This window comes from Chaetodon trifascialis, chromosome 6 (genome assembly GCF_039877785.1).
Source record: "Chaetodon trifascialis isolate fChaTrf1 chromosome 6, fChaTrf1.hap1, whole genome shotgun sequence".
NCBI lineage: Eukaryota > Metazoa > Chordata > Actinopteri > Chaetodontiformes > Chaetodontidae > Chaetodon > Chaetodon trifascialis.
In genome coordinates this window covers 3768517-3796364 of record NC_092061.1, presented here as the reverse complement: position 1 = coordinate 3796364, position 27848 = coordinate 3768517, and the positions used below count along the sequence as shown (strand labels likewise).

The following is a 27848-nucleotide window of genomic DNA, read 5'->3' as shown; positions in this document are numbered from 1 at the left end:
TTTTCCTCCTAGCGTGCAACTTCACTTTTCACAGACAACCTTTTAAAAAAATGTACATTTCAGCCATTTCAGCTACATTACAAAATAAATCAGAATACTTGCATGTGAGTTAAAGCATAAACACCATAGATCTCCACTGAAAGTTGGCTAAAATCATGCACATAAGATATGAAATGGTTTTTCAGAGAGGTGTATTTGTATCAAATATCTGCAATTTACTGTTGGTCTGTAAGAAATTTGGGTACAAACTGAGTGTAATAAAATGCCTCCAAATGGCAAAGGATGTAAGTGTGTGTAAGTCAAATATATCAGCAGCCCGATTACAGTTAGAATTTCCTGTTGTTTAATTAATGTATTACTGTACATAGTTAGCATGTAATGACCTTTCATTCAGTTTACTGCAAAGCAATTTTTCCAAGTACTGTAATCTAGGTTACAAGGTATTCATATATCAAGTAGTGTTCACATCTAAGATGTGCTCTCAGTGCAGCACAAAGGGACAGAATACATTTCCTGAAGCTTCATGGTGGGACCCCCACGTGTGTTTATTCAGCTAGCCCCAAACACCCCCTGTAAAAAAAACAATGGTTTGTATTGTGACTCTTTAGAGATTTGGAGCCAGGTTGATGAATCAATTGAATATCTTTGATGTGGAAAAATCATTTGGAAAAAAAAGTCTGTATTTAACAGAAGAAATAAGAAGAATGTCCTGTGCTGTTGTTTTTCTTGTTGCCATCATTTTAAGAAGGGCTGGTGAAGGGTTGGATGAGACCAAGATCCATAGCCTTGACCAGGCAGGCACGTGCTACATCGATGGCCTCCTGCCTCTTGGGATTGTCCGCCGCCTTGCCGATCACTGAGAGGATTTCCAACATCTCACTATCAATAATCAGCTTCTTGGCCAGCTCGCTGTCGTCTGAGTTGAGCATGTTGTAGACAGTCACAAGGCCTCGGTGCTGTATTCTAACATTGACGTGGAGACACAGCCTCTGCAGGATCTCAAGCCACTGGGTGGACTGTTGGGAAAGATCACTTGGTCAGTCAGTGACTCTCTCAAGTGAAATGTGTGAATGACGAATGAATGACACATGCTGCAATTCAAACTCATTAGCTTGGAAAATTTCCTTGAACACTTTCGGTTCTATACAGTTAAATCTATGACTTAAAATAAGGATCTGAGTAAGTTAGTGTGGGTATAACTCAGCAGTTTTTTATTTTCATTTTAAAGGGGAATTTATGTGTTTTGAATGAATGGAGCTTTGTTATGTAAAATATCACCTGATGATGATGCCATCAGCTCAGCTTGGGCTGTGGGTTATCTCATGAGTCCCTTCCTACAACTTTATGGAGGTGCAATACTCGATCATTGCAGCACTGCTTAAATTACAGCTGTAATAGTAATAATAATTTGAAACTCAGACTTAAGCTCAGCTACAGAATCATAGACCTGTGTTTAAACTACATGTTAGGCTATTTTGTGAAGTGCTAAAAAAAAGCATAAAGTACTCCCAAATGACACAAAATGGAATTTTGCTTAAGTATTACTGATTAATACCATAATGACTTTGTAGTCTCAGATATTCCAAATGAATTCATTAAAATGTGAAATGCATTCAGTGGCTCAAAGAGTGACACATGACATACCAGTGTGGCTTTTGACAAGTTAGCACTGCTGAATGATGGGAAAAGCATCAATGTGGACACGGCAGATGCAGCGAGCGGCACTGTAGTTAGGCCTTACAAGGGCCAGTAGGTGTACAAACTACCATATTGCGTAAGTTATCAGTTCCTGGGGGAAAGCCAGCCAGGGGATTTCTGGGAATCTTTCATAGTAGGGCATGCATGCTTTCAAAACAGACTCTGATGTGGCACTATTTTTTTATGCTCTACATTAAAAACACTGTTAAACACTGCTGTACATACCACTTTGGTCATCTTGGTACAGAGCTTTTTCTGAGCAGCAGTGAGCATGGCCAGAGCTCCAGCTGCAGCTATCTGAAGATTGTCATCGTCCTCGCCACATAGCAGAACAAGGAGCTTCAGCTTATCATTGCCATCTGCCAGAAAACGCTCTTGGACCTACAACACACAGAGGCGAAATTTTTATTGCAGCCACACCCTGCTGCATCATCTGTTGCTATGTGAGGATTTCCTGGTTCGTCTGCTCTCACCTCTTTACATGTAACAAGGTTGCACATACACTCAGTGGCAGCCTGTCTGATCTTCTCATGCTCCTCAAACATGTAGTTCTCAATTTCAGGCAGAGCGTTCTCTTTCACAATCTTTGCTCTACAAAGGAGATGAAAAAGCTCAATAACCACTTGTGGCCTGCAGTGAACTCACTTGCAGGAAGTGAGCTATTAAGTGTGACCATAACATCATGAGGTGCAAGACGTTACCGTAGTTTTTCACTGAAACCAGCCAAGTTGGTGAGACCTCTCAGAGCCTCATAGTTCTGCACCCCATCTCTGTCTGTCTGAAGGAGGCTAACTAAAGGCCGCACAACCTCATACACCTGTCAAACAAGAAAAATAATAATAATTCAGCAGAACCAATATGACTATCACAGCAATGATAGCAATATAACTCTCCCAGTCAATGTCAAAAGTAATAAAAAGTAAAGATTATGTTGTCAAGGAGAGATTAGTAAGAATGTGATGCCTCATTACATTTCCATTCCCTCACAATCATATCAAAGGGGACTTCTCTTTGTACAAATAAACAAAGCAGTCTTACCCTCTCACCAGGGAAGGCAATTTCTGGGTTGGAAATAGCTGCAATCTTAGCAATGACATGACACGCCTTCACCTTCCCAGCATCTGTCCCTTCCAGAGCAAGTGGTATCAAAGCCTGAGGGCAGAGCCAGAGGAACAGCAGTGAACAACAGTGGGGATATTTTTCCAGATAATGTTTGTCTTAGTCACTCACTCACCTTCCCTCCACCCTGGGCTACAATAGTACCACGATCTTTGGGATCCTCTGATAATGCCAAGAAAACCCTAAAGATAAAATTGATTCAACAGTTACATATTTTTAAGCAATGCTGAGCTTAAAGGACAAGTAAACAAGACGTTGGATGTGTTCGTTTGTGTTTTAGCTTGCATTCCCTCCTTTATGGAACGGAACAATTAAAAGCAAAATGGGAATGGTACGAAGCCTCTTGCACATGCTCAGTGGGGTTGCTAGGGTTTCTTGGGTCTTCCAAGTAAGAAATCCCTGGGGCTCCCACCCCACCCATGCACACTGCAAAAATTAGTTTTTTGCACACACAAATGCACAATTTCTGGGACATTTGAGATGAATACTGAAAAAATAGATGTGTGGTTCTCAAAGTGAGGTCCAGGGACCAACAGAGGTCCTTGAAAGACCAGGCCCATCAATAATCATTGTTGTAAATAAGTGGCCGGGGCTCTAAGCCACTGCCTGGCTTGCCTGTTCACAAGCCCCAACCCAGCACATGCAGTCAGTCATGCAGTGACTCAAGATGAGTATGAATATGCATCCACACACACAGTGACTCAAGATGAGTCACGTCAGGTTATAACATCGCATGGCTGTTTTGAGGGATTCCACTCAGACATGTTTGATAACACATCAGAATGCCTCATCATTGCTTTGCTATGAAATGCGTCCTCTCCAACCTTGCCAGCATCTCCTTGGTCTGGTCAGTCAGTATGGAGTTGTCTGCTTTGACCATAACTGCAAGAGCTGATATGACTCCAGCCTTCAGCAACCTTTTCACTCTCTTCTCAATAAAGTCCTTCTTGTCCTGAGAAAAGCAAGGAGTACAGAGAGTGTATACGCATGCCTACAGAATGACAGAACAGCTCATGCTCTACCTACATCAGTGTAGGTATTGTTTTGTGTTTTTCTTTTGTCTTTTACCTTGGGGTGTTGCTCCGGCACATGCTGCTTGGAGAACTTGGCAAGTTGAACCAGCTCAGGTATTATTTCCTTCTTATCATAGCAGTTGGTGCAGTTAACCAGGGTGCAAGCTACTGCATATAAGATTGTCTTATCTTTAGACTGAAAACACAGAGAAAGGAGAGGGGTTATTTCTAAAATCTAACCAGATTTGCTGCATATTTCTGTCTGTTATTTTCATACCTTGGCCAGTTCAAACATGGCTTTCAAGGCAAGCTCATCTTCAACAAAGTCATCTTTGACATCAGCATCATTAGTAAGATAAGCAAGACCCTCAATAGCCCAGTTCCTTGTTTTGGTGTCAATCTGCGGATTACAAAGCCACCTAGAAGAGAAAAAAAGAAACACTTAAGAGGAAGTGCATTTTGTGGTGACGGATGTGGTTGGATTAAAAAGAAATTGAAAAAATTAAATTACGACTATACAAAAAAATTAGATAATAACTGATTCAGTAACTGTTACTAGTATTGGTCTCCTTGCAGATTTCCTTTATGTTTATTATGGGAAATAATCTGCTAGATCCTTTAACAATCTCCGTGTGAGTACTCACTTTCTGCACTGCTTGGCCAGCTTCTCTGTGGAGCCCTCAGCAAACTGCCTTAAACTGTAATCATCACCTCCAGCTGAACCCAGTTTACAGAGACCCTGGAGAGGACATGGACATGAATATGCATCCACACACACAGACCAAATCTACAAGATAGATAGTCTGGGTGCATTTGTTTATATTCTATATAACAAATTGAACAGGACTATTGTGCCCAGTCTAGTACATTTCTTTTTCTTCTTGCTTTTAATCTGCGGTCTAATCTTTCAGGATATTTTTCTACATATGTTTATTGTTATACACCAAAACACCAAGGCAAATTCCTTGAATGTGAAAACCCACTTAATAATAAGCTGATTCTGATTCAACAGTAGCCGCTCACTATGTGCTTGCCTTCCTGTACTGTCTTGCATTGTACATACTTCTAAGTGATATTTCCTGATGCGTTGTATTGTTATCATTTCCTGTGTGTGGGGCGTGGAATAATGAAGACCAACTCTGCTCCAATCTTTCCTGAGCACACTCACCACCAGCGCTCGGATTTTAATCCTCTCATTCTTGGTCTTCTTGTAAATATCCTTGAGCAGCGACACACCGTTGGTGATGATGAAGCTGGCGCGGCTCATCTTTGAGGAGGAATGGATCAACGCCTCCACAGCAACCATCTGGTCCACCTCACGTTCGGAGCCGCACAGGGCCACCATCATCTCCATTATGCCTTGATGTCCAACCAGTGCATTACCAACATCAAAAGGACCCTGAAGCAGCCCTGAGATGGTGTTGATAGCATGAATGGTCTTGTCCATGTCTTTGGGGTCAATTTTGGATCTATGGAACAGGAAGGGAGGACAAGGTAAAGAGAAAAGCATAAGAGATGGTGTAAGTTTTGTTGGCTGGGTCTCCTTTTATAAAGTTTTGGCTACAACACTGATCAATGGGGAATCTGTATTTTGTGAACATACTTAACATATTCATCACAAAGGTCCCTGAAGTTGTTTCTCTCTGGGTCACATTTGAGGTCGTCATAGAGCTTGTTGAGGAGCACGCTGGCAATCAGCTGTGTATTGTCTGTCATGGGAAGCTGGTCTGGCAGTTCGGTGACCTGACCACACACTTTGAGGATCTTCTTCAGACCTGGAGATCAAACACATGAATATATAGTTGTTTCATGTCAGCTTGGGATGCAGCAATAGACTGTTGCTCAAACCAGATGAATGACCGGATACAGCTGTCTGGCTCACCGTGGTCAACTGTAAAGAGGGTCCTGGAGTGGTCTGGCTCTTTCTTGCTTTTACGAGGTACATTCTTGCACAGAAGGTTCAGCGCCTGGTCTCTGCCATGGCCAGACACCTTCTTACTAGCCACCATCTCCAGCAGAGAGAGAAGAATGCTTTTCAGGTCTTTAGATGCATCTGCAGAGAGACAGATGGCGTAAAAGGGTATATGTCTCAGTCAGTGGTGCTGTGAAAAAATACCAACAGCAGCAAAACTACAGCCGTTTCCATTTGACTTTATGTCTGTGATTCTATAGGGCTTAGATGAAGATTAAAGATTAAACACCAAATAAGCATCCATAATAAAATCTACTTTTTTGTTACACAAACAGATGATGATTCAAACTCACCCAAAACCAAGGCCTCTTCTTTCCCATATTCCCTTTTGTCTCCACCAGTGAGGGAGTCATTGATGCACTGGAAGAGGTTGCAGGTTCCCAGTGCGATCTCCTCATTGTCAATGGCCATGATGCTGCACATCTTATCAATACCCACCATGTGAATAATAGCCATGGCCTATTTAGGTGTAGCGAAAAGAAACATAGACGAAGTACATTTTATGAGAAGAATAAAATGCAAATAATATAAAACTTACTTCTAATGGAAACATGTCGGTAGAAGATGTGCTTTGAAAGTTTGTTGTGTTTGGCTGCACAAATGTCATCACTGCCTTTGGATTGCAATGAACTCTTTGATTTAACCTTGCATTTTTCTTGATTCTTTGTCTATGATTTGCTCACCCGAGCTTTGTGTCCTGTGCACATTCCTGACAAAGTACGAACAGCAGCCAGGATCATCTCTGGTTTGCCTGTCTCTATCATGTTGAGCAGCAGAGGCACCCCGTTACCCTGGAAGATTCTCTCTGCTCCGGCGTCTTCTCTGGCCAGCACAATCAGGTTGTTGGCAGCCTAGACATGAAAGGATAAGTAGCAGAAATGAAACTGCAATTACAAACATCAACATTCTGACACACAATATAAAAAAGCAACAGAAAACACCCACTTTTTCCTTTTTTTCCTTGTCCATTTCGTCATCAAGGAGAATGTCAAACATGTTCTGTACCCTTGAATCTGTGGAGAACGTTGTTTTGAGCTGTGGAAAATGAAAATGAAACTTTTGTCATTTCCTGATGCTGATATTGTTTGTTAGTTCGGTTTGAGAACATCTGTCAATTTTCCTTGGTTTCAAAGAACATTGACTTCTAAAGCCACAACAAAACAACATCTAATCATAGCATAAAATATCTCTATTGAACATGTAGCAGTGCTAATTTAGTGTTGCTGAATGCATTAATGTAAAGTGATTTGTGTAGTCTTATACTCTCGATGCTGACCTTGGCCTGGATTTCTGCTCCCAGTCTGCGTAGAGTCTCCAGGAAGGTCTTGTTCTTTGGTTCGAGAGTGGCACATCTCTGCACATCTTTGAAAGCCATGTCCAGTTTTCCTAGCTTCTCCAGAGCTTGACACCGCCGGTACAAGGCTTTGATATCTGCTGCGTCAACATCAATTGCTATACAAGAGGAAGACAAAGTCATAATGAGCTTGGTTTAAGTTATAGTCTTTATTGTTTTTGGTGCTTTGATTCTCTGTTTGGTGTTTGTTAAATTTATGTATTTCTTGCTCTACCTTTAGAAGCATCAGATGCTGCATTGGCATAGTTTTCCTGCAAGAAAAACAGATACAACTAAATAAAAGTCCAATTTTGCCAAAGAAATTGCAAACATAGTCTGTTATTAAATGGGTTTTTTGGCACCGCTTTACCATTCTGCTTACCTTTTTTAAATAGCATGCAGACCTGTTCCTGTGAATGACAGCAAGCACTTTTTTGTCCTTGCACACCTTGATGGCACTGGTGTAGCACTCAATGGCCTTGTCGATATCGCCTGCCTGGAAGTGTTTGTTTCCCTCATCTTTTAACTGAACAGGGTCTCCCATCTGGTAGAAAGAGGGATTTTTAGTTATGACATCAAAAATCTAAAGATCATGTAACGTATCATGTAACGATAAGTAAATATGTAACAGTATCAGCTTCCCAGAGAAAGCACAATTCAACAGTTAGAATGTTGTCTATCAACAAAAATATAAATGTAGTATTTTTACTGTAATAAAGTCATCAAAGCGTCTTATCAAAGTCGCATTTTTCAATCACATGGAGGCATGTCTGGACACAAACAAATGTTTCAAATCAGCTAACGATTAATAATAAATCTGATTAACACAGTTACACTTTTTTTCTCCATTTCAAAGTTAAAAAGCATTAGATTAGAAGCACAGTATACTGATGTACAGCACAGACCTTTATTATAGCATTCACTGGAGAATAGTATCACAATCTGTCAGCATAATGACATTATTTTAAAAGTGCTGTAGCATTATACATGTTTTTATTCTCACCGTTGTTGCAAATCAGTGTCCTGCTGACCTGGGTCTCCTGGAGCAAATGGCCATGCACATGTTATCTCTAAGTTTAAATGGCCTCCCCTCAGGCCTTATTTGGGCATAGTCCCTTTGCAACACATGCCAATTTCCCAATGGACACACCATCTCCTCCTGCTCCCCTCTGCATACCTGAATGTCACTCAAATGACAAAAAAACTGTGGAAGCTGTACAGTACCTTTAGGACTGTCTGTTGTGTCTGGCTCTGCGTAGGTTTTCTGGATCTCCACTCCCTGGTATTTGTTACAGACTTTATCTGTCTGTCTCCTGTAACCTCCCCCACCAACTCCTCAATTTATATTTATAGTGGATCTCAATGAGGTGGGACAGATCCATGGTGGAGGTAGGCTATTACACATAGGGGTTAACTCCAAACACACTAAAACCCCAAATGACGACTTCGTACCAAAGGTCATTATAAACCATAATCACTTCTGTTGCAACAACTATCCTTCAGGCGTCTTTGATTTATCCGACTTTATGAATGAAACAGTTATTTTCCATTCAATAACTGCTGTGAGAGTGACCCCCTCAAAGATGGTCTGCCCCTGATAAGGTCTATTTAGGGCACGGACAGCTGAGAACTTACCAGCAAATGCCTGATGCCAAAGTGGCGGGAGGGGGGTTTAAAAGAGTGTGTGTGCCTGGAGACAGTGGGGGGGGGGACTGACAGCTGTATGATGACAGAGGAACCTGGTAGCTTCTGGAAAGAGAACGATCTCAAGCCCCATGAGCTGGGGTCAGGCATTTTGTAGTGAGGTTATGGTCAGGGATAAGAGAAAGCATTATATCCAGAAGGGTCCTCATAAGTGCAAAAGTGCAAACGTGTGTGTTGTGTCAGTTGTTTATGTGGATGAGAGAATGAACTGATTCTGTGGTGAGCTAGTGAGAGAGTTATATTAGGGTATCATCTCATTTCAGAAGTTTTACTTTCCATACCGGATATTGCATATTGTCACTGGACACTTTCTGATGCTAATTGTAGCCTACAGGTGTTGATGGGCAATTTCAGGTCATAGGAACAGATAGCTGATCAAATGCATTTTCTTTATTGCCACATGCAGAAAACACTCTCACTGTAAACAGTTACAATATTTTAAAATTCTCACACTTTAAGGCTGTTTCTACATTACCATGAACAATTCAACCCCCATTGATGAGGCACAATGCTTTGTTATTTTTGAATGATGAACCACCTTGAACGGCAAGTACAAATATTTACGATCTGTCAGTGGCTTAGCTGTGCTGGCTACTGTCTTGGATAAATGCCATTATTTCTGAAACAAGAATGTGGCAACAGTAATAACAGCAGCAAAGAAAAATTTGGTTAGCTGAGGACATATTTTAGAGTTGTTATTCCTGTAACTGTGCCACCTTAAAGAACAAACCAGCTCATGTGACATAAATACATGCATGTCAAGTAAAAAAATGAATAAAAATGAACAGGTGCCATGGGAAAGAGGAAGCCATTAGTCACTGTTTTACTGTACGTAGTTTAACAAAAATGTCAAAGGTCAAATGTCCCCAACACACGACGAGATGAATTCCATATGAACTGCATATTTAATATGATTAACCAGTAGTAAGGTTGGAAGTGTATTGAAGAGGTGTATTCATTTTCTATGTTAACTGTGGTTATTGCTGGTTTCACAGACATGTGGGTCCAGCTGACTTGTTTCCAGAGAGGCCACTTCCTGTTACATTTCTGAGTGTCACATGCATTACATCCCCCAGGTGAAGCTGTGAAGTGGCAGACAACACCAGGTGTCATAGGTAGCAAATGTCTGCAGTCATCTCAAGGTCAGCAGGGACAAGGACTACAATGCATATGCTTTCAGAACTGGGGGGGAAATGCATTTGTTAGCTTGTACTTTACCCACTGAGTCTTTTGGTATTTTATGGAATTAGAAAATTGCTGATGGTCAGAGACAGCCGATGTCTGGCTTGAGATCATCTATCTGGGTAATATTGCATTAAATTTCCTTTCAAATATGATGCACATACATTCTCAGTGAAATGATTTGAAGTATAAGGGTTTTTTTTCCCACTCATTCTCATCACTACCACTCCTCTCTTACCACACATCACATGTGGTTATAATGATATCACAGCAGTCCTGAATGCAGTTCTGCATTTCAAAAATTTCTTGAGTAAAAGTTAGAAAGCACTGTCAGCAAAATTTACTCAACGTACCAAAAGTGGAAATACTCAAGGAAAGTGCACATACCTGTAATTTGTACTTAAGTTCAGTACTTGAGTACACACACACACACACACACACACACACACACACACACACACACACACACACACACACACACACACACTGAGCTCTTATTCTGCAGTTAACCTTCAATCACGTTAGTTAACTGTAGACACAGACCACATGACCACAGGTTATAACAGTCAGATCCAACACCCACGTAAAAATACCAGCATGAGCACAGAAATGCGTTAGTGTGTGATGTAAACGGTATGTCAAGGGGTCTTCCGGGAGATAACACAGGTGGCATAATCCGTCCTCTACAGTAAGCGTGTCAATCGTAGACTATTTTAGTTAGATTAGTGTGTTAAGTGTGTCACAGTGTGTCAGATTCTTTACGTAAGTAAAGGTAGCAATATCAAATGTAGACACACTATTGTACAACTAAAATTTCTGCTTTAAACTGCTTTTACTGTACTCGAGTACTTATTGATCCCTTAGTGGAAATTGCAATGTTGCAGCAGCAATTCAAATGTCACAAAACACGCATAACTTAAACTAAACTGGCCTTTGTCGTGTTTTCATTCATGCAAGCAGTCAGGAACACGAGTCAAATTCTGCCTAATTTTATTTTGAAAATGTCGCACCGGAAATACTTTACTGTCCTTGGTTGCTACGTAATGCTAGCTCATTCTGTTGCCTGCATCTTCCTCCCCGACCAAAGACTGCCAAACACACGAAGCTGTATTTACCCGGCTCACAATTAGTCTGTAGTCTTGTTTCTGTTAACTGTTTAAGTAATGTAGAATGGCGTCGGGTTTTGGGAAGATTGTCGTTGGTACTTATGTGGAGATAAAACGCAGTGATGGTAAGTTTCATCCACCCTGTCTGTTCTTTCTCCGTCGCCCTGTGTAAGTTGTTTGGGGATCTTTGTTGCTGCGGTGCTGGTGAATACAGCAACCGTTGTTCCTGGCTGCAGGGCGTAACGTTCACGTTAGCTGCACGAGAACGTTAATATTAGCTGTCAGGGCGGAGTGCTTCAACATGGCCAAAGCCTTTGAATGAGCTCTTACCTTTGTTAGCTAGCTTCTGTGCGAATTTAGGAGACATTTGCCGTTAGCTGTTAATTCATCGTTAGATAACATCAGATGCTTTCAACTCAAAATTAACGAAGCTAAAACGCCAACGTCAGTGCCACTGTATAATGTTACTGATACGATTTGTTCTAGCAAACTAAAATTGAGCATTAGCCAAGCTAGCGAAATTGCTAACCAAGCTAACGTTAGTGCGGTAGAGTGCAACATTAGCTTGTGTTAAGCTAGACGGCCATCGTTAGCTAATGTTACCGGCTTTATTATAACTGTAACGCTTTATTGAAACCGAACCGCGATCCATTTGGTTAACGAGTTGTTTGCTCTTTGGCTATATTTTCTGCAGAATGTGATCCAGTCATTCAATACAAGGATTAAATTTTATCTAAATGTCAATTGAGCTAACTTTACTAGCTTTGGTTGTTGTGGAAACCCTCAAATTGTCCAAAATCATTTTAGATTTGTTGTGTCTGTTGTAAATTTGACATGCTATGTGACACCATAGACAGAAATATCCCAAGATTTTTGCAGCTACATTGATGTGTAGGTAACTTTAGAAACTCAGACAAGATCACTTTTTATAACGTTGACAAGAAAATGTAATTTTACTCGTAGCAAATATAACGCTATGCCACGACACTGTCAGCATGAAGGCCAACAGTATTGTATGAAATGGCTACGTCAGCTCTGTGCTTATTGCAGTAGTACTTCATATTGTGAAGTACCACCAGGAAGAAACTGGGTTTACAATACACTCACTTCAGCCTCGGTTTTTTGAGGGTTAACAGAGACGTAGACAGAGAAAGGGAGAGGCTTGTTGTATGACTCTTCTCTATGTCAATGTCAGCTTTATTCTGCCGGCATGGTGTACATGTAGAACACTGCTTCAGGGCCAGGCAGCCGAAGATGACTGAAAGTTTGTGTCATTCCTGCTGGCCCTAGGATGAGGCTACACCCAGTGAAAATGTTTTGTCATTTAGCAACGAATACTCTTTTGTTCAAAGCACTTGATTGAACACAAACCATCAAAGCCAGTGTTAAGGCTGTGTTGTTGACGATAATGTCCTCAGCTCCATCCCTGAGAAGTTGACTTGGTATCCTAAGATCAGAGGTGAAATGTGAAGGAAACACTCAGCAGGCTTAGAGGGAGACGCAGCCTTGTCTGTCCTTTTCCCTGCTGGTTGGTGTTGCATCCAGAGCAGGGATTGTCCTCTCTCTGGGGGGTTGATCGCGGGGCTGGTTCAGATTCAGGCCATTAGCCACCACCCCATCTGTTGCAGCCAGCTCCCTCGGTTCTGCCAGGACACTCCTGCTCCCTCTGCATTTTTTCCCTTTCACAGTCCGTCCTCATGAGAGCAAGATTTCATGGAGAAATACATTGTGCTCTTCAGTGGATGTACTGAAGTGAATTACTTCAGTACATTACTTAATCATCTTCTCCCCAGCTCTACAGTTGTGTGTCATCAATAGATTCACTGTTTAATGGCTGATGTTATCTGTTTTTACTGGGTATTCATTTTTGTGTGACATATTGGGAGTATCTTTTAAAGTAGAGAGCTACAGAGACATAGGCCACATACCAGATTGGTGATTAAGGACTGCATAATTTTTCTCAATCTGTGACATGTTGACACAGTTTCATCGATGGGTGCTGTTGGTTTTGTAGTGAAACTGATGCTTCTAAGGCTTTGTTTGTTCCTCAGGCTTAGCAGAGCTTGAAGCACCCCCCCTTAAGCCTCTTCAACTACTGGGAGGTGTCAGCATACCCATCCAGCCAGGTTTTAGTATAAAAGTGGGACACAGTGGACAGTGAATTTGGTTACAGAAAATCAGGGTATCATCTGCGATAAGACAAGCCGTTACGTGACTTAACATTTAGCTCATGTAGGTTGGTATCGGAGTAGAGTGTGTATGTGAGGAAAAGGTAGGCAGGCTGGTGCACTTTGCTGATTTCTGGAGGGAAATTAAATGTCCCCTTGATCAGAAAGGTGTGTCTGTATCTTGTAGGTTTCCACTGTCTGTCACAGAACAGATACTGAGCCCGTGAACTGATCTGAGGGCTTTTCACTTTACTTGACAGAAAGGTAATCAAATGTGATCATAGGCCAACAATTTAAGTCCGTTATCAAAATATTGCATAGACTAAATGATTTGTAGAAAAAATGTAGGTAGCTTAATCAATAATAAATAATTATCTTCAGTTTCAGCCCAGTCACATTTTGCCATCCTGCCCTCTCTGGATGTGGAGGGAGAAAGTTGTCCTGACTGTATAAAAAGCGCTGTCTTGGTGATGGGTGGAGCCAGTTTTTGTGTCCCTTGGTCTCAAGGCTCCTGGCTACAACAGGTCAGATGGGCCCCCTATAAGCCCATTGTTGTTTATGGTGTCACTGTGGCCTCTATTCTCAGGTGATAGCTTTGGCTGCAGTATTGATAACTGTACATGTCTACAAGCAGCGACCTTAGGATGTCTTATTGTTTCATTATGAAATGATCATGTCTTGAACCCAGTATTTTGGCCACATATTCTGCTCATTTGTGTGACCTTATGTGAAGATACACTGTTTTATGTTAACAGTAAAGAGGTTCTGTAAATGTGTGGTAAGGATGCCGCCGTGTGCTGGTTGACACAGCAAACATCTTACTAGGTCAGCAGATTTGGGGAGAAACAGATCACTTCATGTAACATGTTCCCATTGGAAAGTAGAAACTAATAAAATGTGTCTCCACAAATAAAAGCTTTACTGGATGTTATGTCACATGACAAGTCTGTCATAATCATGCAGGTGGTTTGGAGGAAGTCGTGCTCTGCAGTTACTTATGCAGCACATTGTTGAATTGAGTCCTATCTGTATGAACAACAGGAAGGCTGTGTCCTCAAACTTGACCACTAACATTAACCAATGGCAGTCTTTTTTCTGGCGTTCCCCGACCCTCTGCTGTTTCCACAAATCCTGTGCTGCAGTCACTTTTGCAGCACGGCATGCTCTCAACACTCCTTAAGTGGCTTTTACTGTTGTAACCTACTCTGTCACAATTCAGCAGTGGATTAATTGCACTCATATTCATGTCTGGCTGTCTTTCCTCCTGTAGACCTTGTGGATGTTGGCATAGTAGTGACTGAAGTATGCTAGTGGGAACTGAAAGCACAGTCAGACAGGTGACAAATGGAAGGCAAACCTGAATAAATGAGTTAAACAACAAATAAGAAAAGATGTCTTCATGTACAGGACATGTAGGAATGACTGAATGGTTTAAAAATGAGAACGATGTGAATCATCTGATGAAGGCTTGACAGTCACCACACCTTCATCTGATGATCACCTATAGATGTTTGTTGACTGGTGTTAGTGCTATATATAAATTATGCTATATAAATAAAATTCAGCTGAGTGTTCTCGACCACAGCACCACATGTGGGAATATTTTTTTGGAAGAATGGTGTTTATCCCATCAGTAGAGGTACAGAGACATTGAAGCTCTTTTGACAGTCCTTGGGGGCCCAACACCTTCAACATGTCACTCGTCTTTGTTGAGAATAGTGTTGATTGCAGTGTTAATCTTTTTTGTAGCCTTTAATTCTGCCTGTTTAAGTCGATAGGCTTGCAAGGCTGCAGGAGCCCCACAGGGTTTTATTGTGAATCGAGTAGAATTTTGTTATTTAGTTCTCAGAAATCTGTCTGAAAAAGCTTTTTTAATCCATATTGTAATAGTACATAATAGAACATAGTACATAAATATTTATTTTACTTTCAGTGATGGAGGGATAGAGGGAGGGGTTGGGTTTAAAGGTTGGGATTATTGTTCATAAAATTTTTATGGCAGTGTTGTATATCCCAGTTTGTTTTATGTATGCAGAATGATCAAGTTATTGCTGAATTTATGTGTAGTGTTAGTTGACTTTAGTTTTATAAATTGACTATTGGCATATTATGACTGCAGCTGATTTACTAATTATGGAAAATTAATTTTTTTATGGGATCTGTCTGCCAGAGGTTCCTTATCTTCAGCTTGCACAAAGTGTTTCTTCCCAACTGTCCGTGTTTGAAGACACTCAGTTTGCTTTTTTCCATTTTCCTGACGTAAAGCCGTCGTAAGGTAAATCTGCGTGATGTTCAGCAGCCGAGAACACTGAAAGCATCTTTGCTCACAAGCTTCCTTTGGGTTTCTGAATAATGGATACAGGAACATGGTGTTTGCCCTGACTGTGCTTGGTGTTTCACAGCAAACCGTCAGATCTGCAAAGACAAAGATGGGAGGGCTGAGAAGGCTCTTTACAGCTGGCATTAGTACAGCACAGACAGAGAGGCGGAGAGAGGCATGCAGGCGAGCAGCAGCTGTGCTCGTCTCTGTCATCAGTGATTCCCTCCAATGGGTCATTATCGAACCTCAGAGTCAGTTCACACTAAGATTAGCCTCTGTGTGTTGCCTTGCTGTCATTTGAAACTTGAAGGACCCAATTATGTCCTGATGTTTCAAGGTGTTGATGTTCTGTTGGTTAGTATTAATGTAAGCATGTCCAGGAGTGAGTTTACTAGGCCTTCATTCAACACTGAGCTCTGTACCGAGCTGTTTTCATCTGTTTTAGTGTTTAGGACCACAATGTAGGTATTTTACATACTAATATACGTTTTAGCTTCTTTTTTTTTTTTAGCTTTTGATTACAGCTTGGACAGAATCATTATTTTGGACTGTAGACATGTAGTTGAATCAGTCTGAAGTTATTGTGCTAAAAGCTGATGAACACATGAGGCTCAGATCTGATCAGGCTGTGGTAATTAGGCCTTTTGTAATTATTGCTTTTTCAGGGCCGTTATCACTCACTCACTCACTCACTCTGTTCAGATAAAATATCGCCACCATCACTGCTGCCAAACTTTCAAAGGTCCTAAAAGAGTTTGGGCCCTTGTAGCAGTGGGCCCTTTGTAAGCAGCGCAGCCTTCACTTTCTAATGGTAGTCTGCCTTTCTTTTCATGTCATGTGTTTGTGCTTCCCCTGTCTCTGATACTCTCATAGGACGTATACACCAGGCAATGGTGACCTCACTGAATGAGGACAACGAGAGTGTCACAGTGGAGTGGATAGAAAATGGAGACACAAAAGGGAAAGAGGTAAACCACCTTTTATTACCACTCAAAGCTTCAGCGGCACCAGCATGTGCTCTTATTTTCCACAGCAATTATTATGCTATTATCCAGAGACATTCAGGCCATCCAGCCTGTCTGAGTTACAGTCCCACCAGATACCACCATCTGTAAACTGATGTGCATGAGCTATTAAGACCTCTGTATATGTGTATATATCTCGGCTTTGCCTTCCAAGTGAAGTCTCAGCTCATTGGTGTTAAAGTCAGTCAAGATGCAAGTCTATTGTATTTAATTTTGTCAGGTTACCGTTAAAGTTTCTAGATTTTGTGGTTCAAGTCTGACCGGTGTCTGAATGACTCAGGTCCTGGTAGTCCAGGTTTGCATGTAATCAGCTGGTGCTAATGCTCCTCTGTTTCTGGACAGATTGACTTGGAGAGTATATTTGCACTTAACCCAGATGTGGCCCCAGATGAGGAAATTGCCCCTAGTCCAGAAACTCCACCCCCACCTACACCCACATGTGTGAAGGTCAACAAAATTGCTAAGGTGAGTACTGGTATGCCCCCTATCTGGAAACAACTGCAAAAAATCAGTGTGATCGAGATTTTGTAAACAAAAATAAAACTTTTTCTTTTGATTCTCTTCCTCCATTTCACATCCTTCGTTCATGTCACAGCCAGAGTGAATGTGAAGGCTCAGACCTGCTCAGGTGGTGTGGCTGCAGTTTGCTGCACCTTAATATAGAACCCAGATCATCCTGGGTAACCAACTAATTGGTCCTGTTAAGTACACTGTGTATGGTGCGCAGTAGATACAGGCCGTATTGTCACGTAAACACTGGGATTATTTTGATTAATACTGCAATTTTCATTTCAGTTTTGAACATATAAAGAATGTACAATAATCATCCTCACAAACATATGCCTGGAGTTACACCCCTTTGTGATGTCGGTCTATTCTCATTTCTTTGTTTTAAACACTTAAAGATGTGTGAGTGTCATCACGAACTTTGGGGTTAATAAAGGAGGGCTGTACTCAGCACTAATCTGATTCTCAGGATTTGTCTATTTCTGTATCTCCACATAACAGAGGTGGCAGGGGGAAGAGCAGAAAGTGGGGGTGGGGGGAGTATGTGTTTCCTTATTCAGGGCCTGTGAAATATATTAAAGTGAAATTAGAAATGACTTAACCCTAATGATTTAATCCTAGAACATTTCACTGTAGCTTTTGTTCTTTCTTGCAGAATCGTCGGACGATAGCACCCACGAAGAATGACACTCCGTCCAGGGATAACAGAGGTTTGTTGAATTATTGTTAAATCACCAACTCAAAACATGTCAGATGTGTCAAATCTTGAAAATGAATTTAGAAATCATAAAAGCAGTGATCAATACGTGCAAAACACATCAGTGACCAATATTATCCGATTATTCTGATTTTCTTTAAGTGTTTCAGAAGAATATCTCACACACTCTAAACCTGTTGTGTCCCAGTGTTGTATGATTATTTGGCCTAAGATGTGTGCTCTTACATACACACATTCATACACTCAGTTTCTAGTTTATCAGGCACACCGAGCTAAAATTATTGCCATCAGATGAAACAGTCCTGCAGTAAATCCTCCAGTCATGAAGGTTGCAGTGAGGTGTTGATTCAACTTCATGGTCATTTTGGAAGATGACGTTTGTGGTGCTGTCGGACTGTATTGTGTTACAGAGAGGTGTTTCTGTTATTTAGCCTGTGACCTACAAATAACAGAAACACCTGCCAGAATAAAGGGACAGCAACTCAGAACTCTAGATCTTGAGTTACTAATTTCTGGTAAAAATCACCCATGGTGCAACAGATTTTAATTTTAAGTGAGGTAGGTGGTGTCTCAAGTCAAACTGTCGCTTCCTTAATCTTTACGGTTCTGTGTTTGCAGTGATTCCAACCCGGGCCAGACCCCCACAATCCCAGCAACCCGAGCCTGCACCGCCGCCTCCATCCCAGCAACCTGCACAGCCCACTCAAGCTCAGACACAGCAGCAGCTGCAGAACGGTAACACCATCTGAACACGGATTTGTTTTTACAACCTAAGCTGCGGCCTTTCTTTCATTTCCAGTGCTGTTGATCAGTTGATTTAGGCCATCTGCAGAAAACAGACATGAATTTTTAATGTGTCGTGTTTTTGTTGACCACGTGTTTATCACAGAATCCTCACACCAACCGATATCCAGAAAGGAGTTTGGACAGCTTTGTATGTATCACCTGCATGTTCCCCCTGCCCTCAATGCCTTATGGTGATTCTAATAGAGTTCCCAGTAGAAACTGAAAGTCCTCTAGTCTCACGAGAAGGTTGTTCGCCCAATATGTCTGCCAGATGCTATTCAGAGCTGTGGTGTGGTGGTGAAGTAGCTCAAATGCAATCCATCCAGTAGACAGGCTTTCTGGGTATTAGACAGGGAGGAAAAAAACATGCTGCTGGACTGTGCTGTCTTTTCCCTGCCTGCTTTCTGCTGAGTCACACACAGGGAAAAGCCGGTGGCACTGTGCATTACCCCTCAAGGCTCAGAGAGCAGCAGTAACCTTTGTCTTTAACCTCTGTTCCTTTCAAATGCTCACTGTCATTTGAAGGGCTGGGAGGAGGAGGAGGAGGAGGGAAACGCTTTGTGTCCCCCTCCTCACCCCTCAGCTCCTCCACCAACACACTGAGACCCACAGTTTTTGGTGGTTCTGTATCCCTCTTATACTCCCTTGTCCTGGTGTTGACCCAGCTCATCTTCTCCTCCCAGATTAGAGCAGATTATTAATCCCCCTGCTCTGATGGTCTGGCTTCTCGTGGACTGGAGCCAGCAGGAGGCCGGGACTGTATTACAGGACTTGGGCCAGGCTTTGCAGTGGGAAGCTGGGGCTGTAGCAGCGAGCCAGGGCTAATCAGATACCACTGGTTTTTATGAACTCTGAGGCAGAGGTGGCTTTTACTCACGTTTGCTAACTTGTGCTCTCTTTCTATAACTACTAATATGTCGTGATTGACCTGAAACACCACTAATCTGTGGGTGTGCTGTGCTGGGAGATGTGGAATAACCCTCTGGTTGATTGAAGCAATTTCCTAATCATACTTGATTTGAAACCACCTCAAAGTTTAATTTTTTGCTATTTTTGCAATTTTTTGTGGCAGTTTTCCGGTCTGGTTGTGTTTTAGGATGCAGGCTGAAGGGATGAATGAGGAGAGCAGGATTTGAACACAGTGTAAAGGCCTTTTGTTGCTTATGTAGAGAAAGCAGCTAGTGTTATACTGGAGGCACTGTGTGCCAGCCGCTGCTTCCTGGTCTGTGCTTGAGCACTATTACTGTTCAGCTTTGTTGGAAATAGCCCAAGGTCTCGCTTCTGTTTGAAGGAAGACCAAGAGAAAGGAAAGATTCACTGAGAGAAAGATAGCGCTCAAACCAAGGGGAAAGACTGAGGAAGAGTAGGAACTTGGAAGGAGGAGACCTTTCTATAAAGAGAGGGTACTGCTTTATCCTGTGAAAGGTAGAAGAATTAGTGTTTGTCTTGTCTGTATGGCAGCGAGGAGGAAGTCAAACTGCGTGAAGGAGGTGGAGAAACTGCAGGAGAAGAGAGAGAGGCGTCGGCTTCAGCAGCAGGAGCTCAGGGAGAAGAGAGCTCAGGTACATCGATCACTCACCTTTCTCCTCCTCAATGAACAAAATACATTGACTGAGTCTTGATAACTGCTGGCATTGTTGACGCTGAAATGATAAGACAAGCTGCTATCTCACTTCAGGAGGTGGATACCACCATCCCCAACTATGAGATCATGTACATGATCCGAGATTTCCGAGCCAGTCTAGACTACCGGCCCCTGACCACAGCAGACCTGGTGAGTAGAGGCTGTAGCTTCTCCTTCTTTCCCGAAGGTTAGACCCTCGGCAACAATATAATAACCCGTCCTTCTCTGTTGCACGGTCCAGATTGAAGAGCACAGAATATGTGTTTGTGTAAGGAAACGTCCCCTCAACAAGAAAGGTAAGGTCATTGGTCTTATGATCAGTCGTGCTGTTTTCTCTTTCGAATGTTTTCCTCAAGTCTGGCCTCTGCTGTGTTCCAGAGTTGTCCATGAAGGATTTGGATGTGATCACTATCCCCAGTAAAGACGTGGTGATGGTTCATGAGCCGAAACAGAAGGTGGACCTCACCCGCTACCTGGAGAACCAGACCTTCCGCTTTGACTACGCCTTTGATGACAGCACCACCAACGAGATGGTTTACAGGTCTGTAACAACCAGTCATCAAAGCTGTGAGGACAGTGCATTGTTTTACTGAATGTGTGTGTGCTGTGTACATAATGATTAGACGTTATCTTGCTTAGAGTAGTAAATGAAGGTGTGCTCTCTCGTCCTGCAGGTTCACTGCCAGACCTCTAGTGGAGACCATTTTTGAGAGGGGCATGGCCACCTGCTTTGCCTACGGGCAGACAGGCAGTGGAAAAACACATGTGAGTTACTTCAAAAGGCCAAAACCACATCACATAATAGAGATTAAACCTGCCGAATCCCATTAAGAGTTTGATCTATGTATTACCCTCTCATAAAAGAATATGTCCTCACCTAAACTGCACTGTGTGCTGTGTTTTAGACCATGGGTGGAGATTTCTCTGGAAAGAACCAAGACTGCTCTAAAGGAATTTATGCATTAGCTGGTAAGTCAGAGAGCTTGATAAAATGAGTCTGGCTATTATTTTCTAAAAGGTTTGTCTTGCTCCGGTATAGTTTTTAGATTTCTCATCTCTTCTCTTGCAGCTCGGGATGTATTTCTCATGTTGAAGAAACCCAATTACAAGAAGTTAGATCTACAAGTGTACGCAACCTTCTTTGAAATCTACAGCGGAAAGGTGAGTGACAGGTGATCATTGTGTGTTTCTTCTTTGTCCTCCCTAAATAAAACATTAAGCTGTGTGTGTGTGTGTGTGTGTGTGTGTGTGTGTGTGTGTGTGTGTGTGTGTGTGTGTGTGTGTGTGTGTGTGTGTGTGTGTGTGTGTGTGTGTGTGTGTGTGTGTGTGTGTGTGTGTGTGTGTGTGTGGTGTTAGGTGTTTGACCTGCTGAATCGTAAAGCTAAGCTGAGGGTGCTGGAGGACGGGAAACAGCAAGTGCAGGTTGTGGGGCTTCAGGAGAAGGAGGTCAGGTGCACAGAAGACGTCCTGAAACTCATAGAAGTGGGCAACAGCTGCAGGTATGACCACCCAACTTTATCCATCTGACTGTCGTCCTGGAGCGATCCCAAGACTGAATCCTTACAGTTGTTCAGTCTTTTCATAACTCTGTGAAACACTTGTTTTTGTCCTGAGTTGATGATGATGAGTTGCACATCGCTGTGTTCATGGCCACATTTTGTTCATCTCTTGCTCTCTTCAACCTCGTTTGTCCTTCGTTCACCTCCTTCGTCTCGACCCCAGAACATCGGGGCAGACGTCGGCCAACGCCCACTCGTCTCGCAGCCACGCTGTGTTCCAGATCATTCTCCGGAGGAAGGGGAAGATGCACGGCAAGTTCTCCCTCATTGACCTCGCGGGGAACGAGAGGGGGGCCGACACATCGAGTGCCGACCGCCAGACTCGTCTGGAGGGAGCTGAGATCAACAAAAGCCTGCTGGCCCTGAAGGTGTGCGAGTGGCGACGGCAGTAGCTTGATTTTGCAGCTGCAGCTTCACCTCATGTTCCTGTTTTTCCTACAAAAAGCACAGTGATTCCAAAAGGCTGGTTTCTCATTTACCGCGTGTCACGTCTCTGCTTCTCGTTCCAGGAGTGCATCAGGGCTCTTGGCCGTAACAAGCCCCACACTCCTTTCAGAGCCAGCAAGCTCACGCAGGTCCTGAGAGACTCCTTCATCGGGGAAAATTCCCGCACTTGCATGGTCAGTCCATTACCTTCTTTAATACACTCTGCCCGTGCCTCCATGTGTCCCGATGGCATTTATCTGAATGATCTCTTTCTCTGCACAGATTGCAACTATCTCTCCTGGTATGACATCCTGCGAGAACACCCTGAACACGCTACGCTACGCCAACAGGTGGGAATATGCTGACCTCTTACAGAGATTTGGACAATGCTGTGATGCTACAAACCGAAATTAAGCAACGACATGAAATTATGCCTCCTTTAACTCCACGATGATCCCCAGTGGCTTTTGTGTAGACAGAAATTGGCTGTACCGATGTTGTAAATCCTCTCAGTAGTTCCGTCTGACTCTCTTGTCTTCCCTCTCTCCTCTTTCTCCTGCTTTGTTTCCCTCTTCTCTCCCGCCCTCTGCTCCTCTGTGCGCTGGTGTGGCTGCTGCCGCTGTGTAGAGTGAAGGAGTTTGGGATTAGTCCGTCGGACATCCCCTTCTCCCAGGGCGGTCAGGGGAGTCGCCCTGACCATTCGCCCACCAATACCTTTGAGTACGATGACTTTGCTGCTACCTCTCCCAGCAGGTCAAGCACTCCCCAAAGCACAGCACTGCACAGCACTGCACACACTCTCACACACAAAACACACACGGTGCATGCGCTCCCTGCAGGTATTTATGACATTGTGATAACCATCCATGAGCTCATTACGCAGCCTCCATTCACCTCATCAGCTGTTCACGGAGGAAAACCTCCACCATCGTCTTATCCTGTTTTTTCATCTGCATGATGCGCCACTCTTCATCCTCCTCCCCTGCTTTGACTCTTCTTTTGCTACGCTGTGGACATAACCTTTTCTTTTCACTGAGGAACAGTCCATCCACCTGTCCATATTTTGGGTTTGTCTTTTATTTGTCCCGTGTGACACCATCGATGGTACGCCCCGGACGTCAGGGACAACAGTGAAAGCTGGCTGTCAGACTGAACTCATGGTGCTTGTCCCTGAAGTTGTTCAGTGAAAGCCTCCAGGATGAGCTTTTGTTTGAGTGAACTCTCGCACATAATCCCTCTCACATAGTCCTAATTAATCCTAATTAATCTGCAGGTAAAGCCTCATCAGATCTGCCTCATTAAACTCGAGCTCTGACCATCCAGATTCCATCCCTTGGTGTTAGACATTCCTGTGTTTGGCTTGTATTGGATTGAGTCAGCATGCCCATTGTGAGAATGATAAGGATTAAACGAGGGTTCATCTTTCCCCATGCATGATGTCACTGCTGCCATGATGGTGCCACCCTGTGCTATTTGTGAACCCCACAGTTAACATCATCCCCCGAGTCAAACAGCCGCCACGCTCAGAACTGCTGTGAAAGAGTCGGTCCTGACCAGCTCGGTGTGTTTGCTCTGCAGGGTGAAGGAGCTGACCGTGGACCCCAACCAAGTGATGGAGGGGGGTCGGCCCAACATCCACGCCGTCAACCAGCTGGATCTTCTGGACGAGGACTGGCTGAGCATCTCGCCACAGAGAGACGACCTGAAACTGCTCTGTGAGCAGAATGTAAGCAGTGAGCGCACGCAGCATATTGTGTGTTAGGAAATTAAGAAGGTGTTAGAGAAGAGGGTGAGAAAGTCAGAAATGTGCTTTAAACTCCTAAAGAACTGACTTTATTTCTTGGTGAACAGTAAAGCTGTGATGTCAGAAAAGGTGTCCTCACCTGTCCAGTTTCTGTTGCTACTGAAGACACGTCAGCCCTGTTTGTGTCTCCGTGTGTCTTGTTGACTCTGTAAATATGTTTCCAGGAGGAGGAGGTGTCTCCCCAGCTCTTCACCTTCCACGAGGCCGTGTCTCAGTTAGTGGAGATGGAGGAGCAGGTCCTGGAGGACCACCGAGCCGTTTTCCAGGTCAGAACACTGAAGAAAACATGAACGACTCTGAATGCAGCAGCTCGTCCCCACATACATGAAGAACTTTTGTCATTTCTACACATTGATGGGAGGATGCAAACACGGCGACATTCACAGTTGTAGAATAAAGTGATCTTGATGAAATATCACCGTTTTAAGGTTAGATTTGGTTCTTAGCGCATGATTCATTGAAGGACGGTCGGAAATTCAGAAATCGGAGCCGTCATTCTTTGGTGCTGCTTCGTCTGTGACAAACTAAATACGCACTGGCACGTGTCTCCTCTGAACAGGAGTCCATCCGGTGGCTGGAAGATGAGAAGGTGCTGCTGGAGATGACAGAGGAGGTGGATTATGACGTGGAGTCGTACGCCACTCAACTGGAACAGATCCTAGACCAGAAGATAGAAATCCTCACTGAGCTCCGAGGTATGGCAGAGACACACAGCGGCTGAACACACACACACACACACACACACACACACACACACACACACACGCTGCTCCTCAAACACCGCTCGCTTTTTACGATGGTGTCTTTTCCTCTTCCACAGATAAAGTGAAGTCATTCCGCTCTGCACTCCAGGAGGAGGAGCAGGCCAGTAAGCAGATCAACCCCAAGAGGCCTCGTGCTCTTTAGAGACTGGAGGCTGAAGAGGTTTAAGAGCCACCTACAGAAACGTAACCACTAGATGTTCGGCACAACTCAGGCTGTTGCGAGCAGCCATGAAAACATGGAATAAAGGACTGTCTGACGTACCAACAGGCTGAAGGAAATGCATCTGTTATGATCCCTCTCCTAACAAAACTGGCTGTTCACTCTCTATGGTCTCGATAGAAAACGTAGGGAGGAAAATAGTTTTATTTCCTTCCCTTTTTAGTAGATTTTTTTTTCATGGACAATGTTTAGTCTCCCCTCTCGGTTCTTCTTAAATTATTTTCTTTTATACTTGTTTGTACTTTCTTTGAACAGACTGTTTTGACCTGGTTTCTGAAGAGATCCTCATTGAACTGTTTAAGGTTTACCACAAAACCAGTATTTGACTTCTGGTTGCTCTGGCTGACACGTCTGCATGGTCACTCTGTAATAGTGTGTGTACGCCACTGTCCTCTGTTTTTCATGCTTTTCGGTCCTTTGTTGGCATTGTAAAGTCATACCTCGTAACAAGCGGTCTCTTCTCCTTCCTCCTCTGAGCATTTACCAGTCTGGAAGAAGCCTTTAACCACGTCGGGCTTCTTCCTTTGTGTTTCTTTCCTTGTTTCCTCGACAGCTTTTTACATGTAGTTTGCTTCAGTTTGTGCCATGTCATTCTATGTGGCAACTGACTTAAAACTCTTACTTAATGCAGAAAATGTTTTCCACCCCTGTTTAACACTTTCTTATAAAAATGAAACTAGAAAAACTGCTATTAATAAATGTATAGTGAAGACCACTGACCTACTGTTGGTTATGTTGCTCAGTGTTTGCACCAGATGTAATGCTGGATGAATTAATAAAGATTCATGTGTTTCATTTGAATGGCTTCTTTAAAAAAAATCTAAATAAGTGGACTAACTTCCATCAATAGCCATTTTCAGCGACCTTTAAGTCAAAGCAGACTGCGTTTTAAAAGCGTCTGACAGGAGTCCACGCTGGAGCTGACCTTACCATCATACTCCTGTTGTTAAGTAGAAGGACAACTCGTTATGCTACTTCTCACGTTTCAGACAAACAAAAAGGAAAACATAATAAAATCCCAAATTCACTTAAAATGACTCAAACCCTGCATCAATTAAAAAAATACATCATGTATCCTGTGACATACTCAGTATTTTGGAGTTTTACATTTACAGAGAAGCCACATGGTAAGAGCAGCTGGGGAAACACTGTGTATCAGCATCCATGGTGACATGCATAAATCTCCCAGTTCATCCTCCACAGACCAGTGTGACGTCATTGCAGGCTTGAGCCTAAAGGTGACGCTGCACGTGCTGCAGGTGGAAAAGGATATAAGCAGTAATTTCTTACCTTAAACGTTGGTGCAGCAGCGAACTTAAAAGGAAAACTGTAACGAAATTTGCACAGAGAAGTGTAGTTTGATATATTTTGCAGAATGTAATAAATTACATTAAGTGCAGTGTCGTAATGTCAACAGACACTTCGAATCAATGAGTGCATTTAGTGATTACTTCTACAGCTTTGTTTACCCTCACTACCGCTAGTGGAAACCGAAAAAGTACAATAAAAACCGAGCTGGATGAAGTTGCGAATATGCGCTGTTTTCTTCCTCCCCTAATGACACCAGAAGCGTCATTTCTGTAGATTCAGCACGAGTTTTATTTTTAAAGAATTTTACCGGAAGCACTTTTATTTAGCCGCGTCTACCTTGACATACAGCCGCACCAACAGTCGTCATGACTAGGCATATGTATTGCCCTCTAGCGGTACAAGTGAGTACCTGCACTCTGCGTTGGCAATAATGCAGATACAGTAGTAGGCCTACTGGTTGTCACTTTAACATCTTAAAGATATAGAAACGGTACGACGTAATGTAATAAACACTGAGCAATATTTTAAACAAGAAGTTTCACAAAATACAGCGGTCACGGTGTACAATATTTATTAGTCTAACAGTCTATCGTTTGTTCTTTTTAATGTTTTCACCTAACGTATCATCATATTCTGCCATTATGCTAGTGGAGTCAGTGACGGTCAGATGTTTCTGGTCCGCCCTCTAGTGGTTGCAGTCTGCAATTACAACTGTAACCGTATAATCTCGTGTGTTCTTGTTGGTGGAGATCTAGTTGTAGTCAGTGAGAAGGAATATGAACATTCGTGATTATAAATACACTATTGACAGCTGTTGAGTTGTAGCATCAAGGTAAGCTAAATAATGTAATTATTGTAGTTTTATTCTGTGGCCACTGGGCGGCACTGGTGAGACATTACGCGGGGTTGTAGTTATACGCCGTGACCACTGGAGGGCAGCGGTGAGCCATCGATTGTGTCAGGAGTAAAGACAGAACCAATAGCATATTACTCTACCTTCCGTTAAACATTTTCAAAATAAATTATACAGATTTGTGTAGTTACATATTACAGCCACCAGAGGGCAGTGCAAATTTATGACTGGTTAAGAATACAGCAAGGTACGTTTTTCGCTCCGGTCCCATGGTCAGCATAACGCGGTGATTACAGCACGTATTTAACGATCTGTCCCATGGCATGAGCAAGTTAACAGTCCTTTTTAGCTCACCGTTTAATCACGAGGGTTCTCAGACTTCGCTAGCACCGTGATTAAACTGTAAAAACAGACTCAATCTTACTCCATTTTACCTTCCTTTCCGGGGCCGCCTCTTAAAATAAAACTCAGATATGTAGCTGCAACTCTTGACCACAGGAGGGCAGTATTAACTTAAGACGCTCAGATGACAACCGTCATTTTTAGCAAGACTACACTATTTCCGCTGCAAACTTTCAAAATAAACTTTCAAAGTAGACAATAATGCTAAGACTGAATAAGTCAATTGCAAACCAC

General features: G+C 42.8%; 2 protein-coding genes across 5 annotated transcripts; one reads left to right on the top strand and one right to left on the bottom strand.

Moving 5' to 3' along the window:
* Positions 1 to 675: 675 nt before the first annotated feature.
* On the bottom strand, positions 676 to 9952 carry unc45b (unc-45 myosin chaperone B). Its single transcript, XM_070964768.1, has 20 exons — positions 9938 to 9952; positions 7518 to 7679; positions 7371 to 7407; positions 7079 to 7254; positions 6748 to 6837; positions 6486 to 6653; positions 6096 to 6261; positions 5713 to 5883; positions 5434 to 5605; positions 4999 to 5299; positions 4475 to 4569; positions 4108 to 4249; positions 3886 to 4026; positions 3642 to 3769; positions 2933 to 2999; positions 2737 to 2850; positions 2400 to 2515; positions 2172 to 2289; positions 1924 to 2079; positions 676 to 1016 (listed from the first exon to the last, which is right to left on the bottom strand). The coding sequence occupies exons 1-20, from the start codon at positions 9950 to 9952 to the stop codon at positions 741 to 743; spliced, it is 2811 nt and encodes a 936-aa protein (XP_070820869.1). The 3' UTR covers positions 676 to 740.
* Positions 9953 to 11043: 1091 nt separating this feature from the next.
* kif2a (kinesin family member 2a) lies at positions 11044 to 25849 on the top strand. Of its 4 annotated transcripts, XM_070964182.1 has the most exons (22): positions 11047 to 11252; positions 16489 to 16583; positions 16983 to 17105; positions 17803 to 17857; positions 18484 to 18600; positions 18755 to 18799; positions 20113 to 20213; positions 20330 to 20425; positions 20517 to 20571; positions 20654 to 20816; positions 20950 to 21040; positions 21181 to 21244; positions 21345 to 21436; positions 21632 to 21774; positions 21998 to 22202; positions 22344 to 22454; positions 22543 to 22610; positions 22888 to 23013; positions 23839 to 23986; positions 24229 to 24330; positions 24624 to 24759; positions 24885 to 25849. In XM_070964182.1, the coding sequence occupies exons 1-22, from the start codon at positions 11192 to 11194 to the stop codon at positions 24968 to 24970; spliced, it is 2283 nt and encodes a 760-aa protein (XP_070820283.1). In that variant the 5' UTR covers positions 11047 to 11191; the 3' UTR covers positions 24971 to 25849. The 4 variants fall into 4 exon arrangements, with proteins under 4 accessions (XP_070820284.1, XP_070820283.1, XP_070820285.1 ...); XM_070964183.1 differs by lacking the exon at positions 18755 to 18799 and having other exon boundaries at positions 11044 to 11252; XM_070964184.1 differs by lacking the exon at positions 22888 to 23013.
* The last annotated feature ends 1999 nt before the right edge of the window (positions 25850 to 27848 follow it).